This window comes from Helobdella robusta (genome assembly GCF_000326865.2).
Source record: "Helobdella robusta unplaced genomic scaffold HELROscaffold_43, whole genome shotgun sequence".
Classification (NCBI taxonomy): domain Eukaryota; kingdom Metazoa; phylum Annelida; class Clitellata; order Rhynchobdellida; family Glossiphoniidae; genus Helobdella; species Helobdella robusta.
The window spans coordinates 347,159-356,583 of NW_008705028.1; the positions used below are offsets into that span (position 1 = coordinate 347,159).

Here is a 9,425-nt window from a genome sequence, read left to right on the forward strand (position 1 = left end):
ANCTTCTGCAAAATCGGCATCAACGCCTCGGCTTTTAAACGGTTTTCTTGATACAAATTGAGTTCATCCAGTAGATTTTTGGTAAGTTCTTTGAGTCTACCTTTGTCAGTTGGTAGAACCTGTTCCTGTTGCTCCATATCTAATGATTTCACCAAATTTATTGATTGGCAATTACCTATTTCCTCGCCTTTTTTAATTTTAATAGTGTGTTTAGCGGTATTCATTATTCTGACAGGAATAAGATCATTTTTGTTCGCTTCTACCAGGCATTTTCCAATGACCGCGTTCTGTACACTTGTTGTTGAGGTTGGCTCCATCAAATAGAACTGGTGGCCCCAAGGATCGCAATTCAACTTGCCCCATACGATGTTTTCAGATGATTGAGGTAGTTCTAAGTCACAATCGACTGTCACTCGAATGCATTTTTCGTCGCTATCCCCCATTATCACTTTTGTATTTCTCCATCTAAAAATGCGTTTTTCTAAGTCAATTTTGAACCCATATTCTGTCAGAAAGTCGACACCTATTATGCATTCGTCGCTGATATCCGCGACTAAGAATGAACCTTCGAATAACAAGTCGCTTAGCTGAACAGTACGGAGAATCTTTCCATAGACTGGTGCTGTTCCTCCGGTAGCTGTTCGAAAAGTGTATTTGTTAGAAGTCTCTTTCTTCAGATTGTGTACTAAATCAGATCTTAAAATCGATTTTGTTGCTCCGGTGTCGACTGTAATTACGCATTCTCGTTGATCAACTTTTCCGTTCAGCCATAGGTCGTTTCGATTTCAATGTAGTCTGGAAACGTTAATTACGGTACTGGGGGCGTCAATTTTACTAGCCACAAAGTTGGTTCTTATTTGTTTTCCGCCCCTTCGTTAGATCGTGATACAGGACCATCTTCTCTTCTTTTGCGCCATCTTGTCGCGCAATTTCGGCAGTAGTTATCTTTTAGGCGGTGTTTACAATCACGACGTAGATGGCCTTTTTCACCACAAATCCAGCATTGGGGTACACCATGCTGTTGGGGTTTGCGTTTCACAACCACCTTCTGGCAAGAGCATTCTTCATGTACTTGGCGTAGACGTACGTCACTTTTTGATGCTTTCTTTGCCGATTCAAAAGTGAGACTATGCGCAACGGCGTCCTTGTGTTTTCGTTTATCTGACAAGAGAAGGGATTGTTTGAGTTCCGAATCACGAAGGGCTTCGATAAACGTATCCAGGGCAGTTTCGTCTCTATGCTCGGGGTCTGATGTCGGATACGACAGCAATGTCAACCGTTCGATATCTTGTGCCAGCTGCTGAATGGATTCACCAGATCGTTGCGTTCTGTTTCTAAGCTGAGACCGATAAATCTGTTTCATGTGTTTTTCACCATAACGTAAATCCAACGCGCTAACCAGAATTTCATAGTTGAAGTGGTTCTCCGCCGGAATCGTCTGAAGAACCTCTGCTGCTGAACCTCGCAGAGCCAGAATCAGTGCTGTTGCTCGTTCTTTTCCGTTCCAACAGTTACTAGTTGCCGCTGCTTCAAACTGGGTTTTATAAACGTTCCAGGACATCTCTTCTGTTCTTTGATCTGTTTTAACTCCTCTGTCTGTCGTTCGGACTATTGTTTTATTTCAGTTGACATACTAAGCAGAAGTTCCATCATTTTAGCAATTGTAAACGTGCCTGTGCTAATTTCATTGTCTTCGTCAGCGCCATCAAACTTGAATTCGTCTGGGTTCTTACCTTCGTCAATGAGAGCAAATAAAATAAATTTTAAAATGTTGGAAGAGTAAACAAAATCATTAATATAAATATTAAAAAGTAAAGGGCCCAAAATAGAACCTTGAGGAACACCCGATTTAATAGGAGACAACGAAGATATGGAACTACCAATAGAAACAAATTGAGAGCGATCATTTAACTATGAAGAGAACCAATTATAAGCTAAACCACAAATACCAAATGAATATAACTTGTACAATAAAATACTGTGATCTAAAGAGTCAAAAGCCTTGCAAAGATCTATAAAAACCCCAATAGAGTATTTTTTAGATTCAAAGTGCATGAGAAACAAAATTAATAACGTCTGAAACAGCAACTCAGTTGACAACTTTTCACGAAATCCATATTGATTTAAACAAATAATATTATGATAATTTAAAAATTTATTAAGACGATTTAAAATAATTTTTTCAAGTAATTTTGACAAACTAGAAAGAACAGAGATAGGGCAATAATTATTAATAGAATGACGGTCACCAGATTTAAATAAAGGCAACACTTTAGAAATTTTCAGACAATTAGGGAAGTGACCAGTTTTAAAAGATAAATTAACTAAATGAAGCAACGGAAATAAGACACTTTGAAAAATATTTTTAATAAAAAGTTTGAAACAAAATCATTACCACAACTATATTTGTTATCAAAATTTTTTACAACATCAATCATTTCAAATGGCAGACATTCAAACAAAACGAAAGAATTTGAGATACTAGAAGAAAAAAATTTTTTAAAGTTACATTTAGGATCAGATGAATTTGAAACATTTTGATTGTTTAAAGACGAAAAATGATTATTAAAATGATTACATAATAAGAAATCATCATTGATAATTTGATCATTGACAATAATATTAAGAGGTGATGAATGCTTTAACCCTAAACATGATTTAAGAAGTTTCCAGGTTAGTCTACTGTTTGATTTGCATTTAGTGAATTGGTTGTTAAAATAAGAAAATTCGGATAATTTACATAACTTTAGAAAAATGTTTTTATATTTGGTGTATACCAATCTATCCGACGGCGGGCCTGAACTTAGGTAAATTTTATATAATTTATTTTTTGTTACCGATGAAGTAATTAAACCCTTTGTGATCCAAGGCTTTTTTTTAAGAGTTTTTTTCTGAGAGATACTACAGCATTTAATGACAGCATTTTTTATGATGTCAATAAATAATTCAAAAGCTTCATCGGTCTAAGAGCAATTCAAAACTAAACTCCAATCATAATACTTAAGATATAAATTTAGTTTATCAATGTTATAAAAATTATAATTAAAGGAAGGAATATATAAGTTGGGTATATTAATAACAGGGAAATGAAAAGAAGTAAATATAGGAAAGTGGTCTGACATTGAAGAAAAAATAACACCAGATTTATGAAAAGAAATGTTGTTAGTGAAAATGTTGTCTAACAAAGATGAAACACGTAGTAACACGTGTTGCAGTCGTAATCAAAGAATTAAAACCAAAGAAGCTTAAAGAATTGATGAATAGAGTGGATATATGTTTATAATCGTCACAAAATAAGTTAATGTTGAAGTCACCGATAATGTAAATATATTTAAATAAACCAGGATCAATATTTATGAGTAAAGATTTTAAATCATTCAAAAATAAATTAACATCAGTAGAAGGAGGACGATACATAACAATAAACAAATAATTACAGCTAATATTTGAAAACACTTCAACTATTAATAACTCAAAAGTAGGAGAATAAGATAACAAATCATCCCGAACAACATAATTTAAATGACTTTTAATAAATAAACCAACACCACCACCTAGGTTACCTATGCGATTTTAAGATACAAAATTAAAATTAGGCAAATTAATTAAATTAGTGGTCTGATCACATAACCAAGTTTCACTCACAGCTACCAAATCAAAATTACCACCACAATAATCAAGCAAAACATTCAACTCAGTCATTTTGTTAAACATACTTCGAATGTTAATGTGAAAAACAGAAAAAGAATTCGGATTAATAAATGCATAAACCTTATCCGGAGGTAAAAAAGAACACACATTATTTAAATCATTCAACAAATTACTATCAGGATCAACATCATCAAGCCGACCAGGTTTAACTTCATTATTGTCAGGCGCCATCTATCAGATGAAGATAAATTGGCCATTGTTCACCATTTTTCATATTGAGATAAAGTTTATTAGAAACATCATTCTTCGTGTTTGTTGTTGTTTTTGTCATCGGTTTTTTTGGGGTTGAACCTCCATTCTTTGACGATGATATGTTGCAAGATAACGTCCGGATTTTTCATCTTAGCAGCATCGCTACTTTCAACGCATACCCTGAACATCGTAGACTCGCAATCGTCGTTGTTTGGACTTTCATTGGCGGGAGAATCTGTGCGTTTCAGTACTGGAAAACATGAAATGACATTTATATCAATGGATTTTAAATATTCCATAACATCGTTTCTGTGGCACTTTTGAACATTGCTCATTGAAAAAAATGATTTTTTATGAGCATTTTATTAGCTTTAATTTTGCATAATTCGTCATTTTTCTTGTTACCAATTATTTTTCTAACTGGTTTTTCCATCATATTCTCTGTAGCAGATTTTATGATGCTTCCATTATTGACGTTACTTCGTTCAACCATCTCTGGAGTGATGTTTAATCTTGGTCGTTTTTTTGACTGAACAACTGTGAATGGTTGGTCGATATTTTCAGTTGGAGTTCTCGCAACATCTGCCGATAGAGTACTGTTGTTGTTGCTGAAATTGTTGTTGTTGTTAACTCTGTTGTCAATAAAATGCTTTTGTTTAGTTTGCTTAGTTGGTGGGACAATTTCCAGCGTATGATATTCAGGTGCGCTGGTCGGTTTGCTGGCAAGATAGTTTACATTCATATTTTCTAATAGTTTTGCTATGTACAACTCTTGCTTGTACAATATTTCTTTAATTTCCAATTTAATTTTATTGAAATTTACATTTGATATATTATCCATACTGGGAATTTTAGAAAAATTAACACTTACGTAGGTTGGTAGAGATTCCAATAAATTGTTTTTGTTTAATTGCAAGATAATTGTAACAATATCAAGCATTTTGTCCTCTTTTTTATTGCTTTTCGCAGAATTTTTTTCCATGTTTGCAAACTTTTCATTTTTAACAAATTCTAAGTCATTTTTTAAAGTTTTTAATGCAGTAGTAATATCGTCAGAAGTGTAAAAATCAACAACATTTGAAATAAACACATCATTTTGAAGTAAATTTAAGTTATTCATCAAAAAATATAAAACCTCATTCACCGACAAATTACCTTTAGACGTCATTTTTCCAAAGATACATACATACATATATACATACATACATGTACGTGTGTGTGTGTACGTGTGTGTATAAGTGTTTGTGTGCGTGTGTGCGTATGTATTTAAAATATTTAAAATATGCTCTCATTTTTACAATTGTCACTGGTAATCATTACAAGAAAACCATATTTTCTTTTCGATTTCCAGATCATTTCTTTTCATTGATATCATTTCTTTGATTTCTTTGTTTTGATTTGATGAAATAAAAAATGTCAAATGTCAAATACATACATACATACATACATACATACATACGTACATACATACATACGTACATACATACATACGTACATACATACATACGTACATACATACATACATACATACATACATACATACATACATACATACATACAGGCTCAGCTGCCGGTGCGATTTGGTGGGCTGGGGTTGCTTAGCGTGGTTCAGCTGGCTCCCGTTGTTTATAATTCTTCTGCCGCTGCCACTCTCGACCTGCAGTCTTCCCTGCTCCACCGGTTTTTTCGTTGCCGCGATATTCTTCCCCCAGTGTCCGCCCCGGGGGACCGTACGCACGTCTAAATTTTGAACGAAGAATATAAAAAAATCTTTCAAAATTTGTTGTCTTCATGCGGCGACGACTTTTCCACCGCTCGTTTGTTGGCCATGTCCAGCGTTGCCAGCTGTGGGTGGTTGAGATCGTGGCCTAACACTTCTGTGGGCACCGGGCTTGATGACGAGTCTGTGAGATTTGCCATTGGCTTCAGACTTGGCCTGGTCATTCAGAATAAATACACGTGCCGATGTGGCGCTGGGGCGGACGAGTTTGGGCACCACGGTTTGGTTTGTCGCCTGGGTGGGGGCCGTCAACTACGTCACTCAGCGCTAAACGATTACATTTGTCGGCTCTTCTCCAAGGCTTCAATCCCGGTTCTCAAAGAACCATCCGGCATTTCTGCGCATGATGGTAGGCGCCTGGACGGATGCACGCTAATACCTTGGAGAGCCGGCAGATGTTTGGCGTGGGATGTTACGGTCCCTGGCACCCTCGCCGAACGATACGTAAACCTGACAAGTAAAGAATGCGTCGTGGTACTTGTCAGATCGGTTTCGAATCCTGAGTATCAATTCGGTGAGTTACCAGAGCTGTTTTACCTTGGTCATTGTCACCGGTTGAAAACACGTCTGCAAAATCGGCAATCAACGCCTCGGCTTTTAAACGGTCTTCTTGATACAAATTGAGTTCATCCAGTAGATTTTTGGTAAGTTCTTTGAGTCTACCTTTGTCAGTTGGTAGAACCTGTTCCTGTTGCTCTATATCTAATGATTTCACCAAATTTATTGATTGGCAATTACCTATTTCCTCGCCTTTTTTAATTTTAATAGTGTGTTTAGCGGTATTCATTATTCTGACAGGAATAAGATCATTTTTGTTCGCTTCTACCAGGCATTTTCCAATGACCGCGTTCTGTACATTTGTTGTTGAGGTTGGCTCCATCAAATAGAACTGGTGGCCCCAAGGATCGCAATTCAACTTGCCCCATACGATGTTTTCAGATGATTGAGGTAGTTCTAAGTCACAATCGACTGTCACTCGAATGCATTTTTCGTCGCTATCCCCCATTATCACTTTTGTATTTCTCCATCTAAAAATGCGTTTTTCTAAGTCAATTTTGAACCCATATTCTGTCAGAAAGTCGACACCTATTATGCATTCGTCGATGATATCCGCGACTAAGAATGAACCTTCGAATAACAAGTCGCTTAGCTGAACAGTACGGAGAATCTTTCCATAGACTGGTTCTGTTCCTCCGGTAGCTGTTCGAAGGATGTATTTGTTAGAAGTCTCTTTCTTCAGATTGTGTACCAAATCAAATCTTAAAATCGATTTTGTTGCTCCGGTGTCGACTGTAATTAAGCATTCTCGTTGATCAACTTTTCTGTTCAGCCATAGGTCGTTTCGATTTCAATGTAGTCTGGAAACGTTAATTACGGTACTGGGGGCGTCAATTTTACTAGCCACAAAGTTGGCTCTTATTTGTTTTCCGCCTCTTCGTTAGATCGTGATACAGGACCATCTTCTCTTCTTTTGCGCCATCTTGTCGCGCAATTTCGGCAGTAGTTATCTTTTAGGCGGTGTTTACAATCACGACGTAGATGGCCTTTTTCACCACAAATCCATCATTGGGGTACACCATGCTGTTGGGGTTTGCCTTTTCACAACCACCTTCTGGCAAGAGCATTCTTCATGTACTTGGCGTAGACGTACGTCACTTTTTGATGCTTTCTTTGCCGATTCAAAAGTGAGACTATGCGCAACAGTATCCTTGTGTTTTCGGTCCTTGGCCCGATGGACCCCAACACCCTTAAATTTCTTAATGAAATATGCAAAATGATCAGCGTCAGATCAGGCGACAGCAGGGAACTGTTTTTCGCAACTAACCACATTTCGTGCTTGTTGCAGCGGTTCCTGCGTGTCTGTGTGCTTGAAAATATCCAACTGAATGCCGACATGTGCAATTAACGACAAATCAAAGTGTTAATCCATTTGTTACTTGATGTTTGACGGTTCAGTGTCACTCATCATGTTTTGGTTTTAACATACATACATACATAAACTTATTTTAGTTTTTTAAGTTTGTAACCAGTAATCTGGTTCTACCATAATTTAAACATTTTGTATTTTTAGCCTTCTTCAGATGTAAAGTTAGTTTTCGATAATATTTCTGCAACGTTAATAACTAATGTGATGTCAAGTGTAAATTTGGTTCGTATTTTTATATTTTTATATTATCAAAATTGTGTTACATTTTAAGCCACCAAGTATAACAAATTTCCGTTTTTATTAAATATTTTTTAAAATTTGCTTTGTGTTAAGTTTTGTTATATTTATATTAAAACATAAGAAGCATGTTTATGTTTTATGCATAAGATAGAAACATTATTAAACATTTGTCTTGTCGTTCTGACCGGAGTTATCACTTTAAAGATATTAATTAGATGCCTTGCAAATAATAACATATATTCAAAAACGTCCTGTGTTAATAAAACTTTAATAATTTAACATTTCAGTTACCCTCAACATCATCGCGGCCAGTTGAAAAACTATCAACATCTGCTGCTAAATTGGTTTGTATGTTTGACAGGTTATAACATAATATATGTATCAAATAAAATTTATTAAACTTTCTGCAACTCTCAAATACAAATAGTTATCTAAAGAAATTTTTATATGGCTTGCATTTATTGATGCTTTTATTTCAAAAAGCTGAATTGTCGTTTTAAAAATTACTTTATGAAATTTTTGGAATATATACTTGAAATGTAACAGACTGGTATTGATGCTTTGACGCCGAGAAGTTTGAAAAGGAAAGCTAACCAATAAAGTACGACATTGACTAAAACAAGGAAAGTGTTATACGGCTGCGATAGAAGAATAAAGAGATATAAATTAAATGTTCAGGCATTTAAAGAGGAAATTAAAAAACTTAAAGTAATCAATGATGAACTGAACTTAAGATTGGTCGCAAATTCCGGTAAGAAAATTTTATAAATTAGAAATTATTTTTTCACTATACATTTTTGTTGAAATTGATCATTTCCATGTTTGAATTCCAATTACAGATTATCCGGAGAACCTCGAAACCATGAAACCTCGCAAATCGTAGTCAGATGAACAAAAAAGATTTGCATTAACCTTACCTTTGTATAGTGGTAAAGGTTACAAATTTTTAAAATCGCAAGGCTTGCATTTGCCACATAAGCGAACATTATCAAGGTGAGTTATTTACTCAAAATCAAAATGTGTTTCATTTTACAATTATAAAGTGAATTATAAAGTACAATTATCAAATACAAATTTTAATGAATTTTCTTATGTTACATATCAAGGTGGCTGGAGTTAGTAGATGGAGGGCCAGGCCTCTATCGGGCTATGTTAACTTTTCTAGAAAAAAAACGGATGCCAACCAGTTTACATACTGTTCATTGATCCTTGATAACATGTCAATTTGTGAACAACTCATTTATTTGCAACATAAAGGCATGTACACAGGTTATGAGAATTTAGGAGGAGACTTGCATCTGGTGAATTGGCAAAACAAGTCCTGGTATTTATGGTAGTTGGCACATCAGGAAGATGGAAATATCCTATTGCATATTATTTGTTTAGGTATATGACAGCAGCAACGCAACAAATTCTAATGCAAAATGCTCTTGAGGCATTAGAAGAAATTGGAGTGAACGTAAAACTTATTTTGAAAATTATTTTATGATTTCTCAAATTTATGTGTTCATCAATGAAATTTGTTAGTATAAAAAAAGAATTAAATCATAATTGATGCAGATTGTTGCACTGGTG

The 9,425-nt window shown here is 35.1% G+C and overlaps 2 protein-coding genes across 2 annotated transcripts; both read right to left on the minus strand.

Annotated features, from left to right (window-relative positions):
• Positions 1-853: 853 nt before the first annotated feature.
• HELRODRAFT_177499 (hypothetical protein) lies at positions 854-3,702 on the minus strand (the record flags this gene model as incomplete). Its single annotated transcript, XM_009025693.1, has 3 exons — positions 854-1,566; positions 1,635-1,733; positions 3,666-3,702. 3 exons carry the CDS (start codon positions 3,700-3,702, stop codon positions 854-856), a joined length of 849 nt encoding a protein of 282 aa, XP_009023941.1.
• Positions 3,703-3,950: 248 nt separating this feature from the next.
• HELRODRAFT_177500 (hypothetical protein) lies at positions 3,951-4,885 on the minus strand (the record flags this gene model as incomplete). Its single annotated transcript, XM_009025694.1, has 2 exons — positions 3,951-4,220; positions 4,325-4,885. The coding sequence occupies 2 exons, from the start codon at positions 4,883-4,885 to the stop codon at positions 3,951-3,953; spliced, it is 831 nt and encodes a 276-aa protein (XP_009023942.1).
• Positions 4,886-9,425: the final 4,540 nt, after the last annotated feature.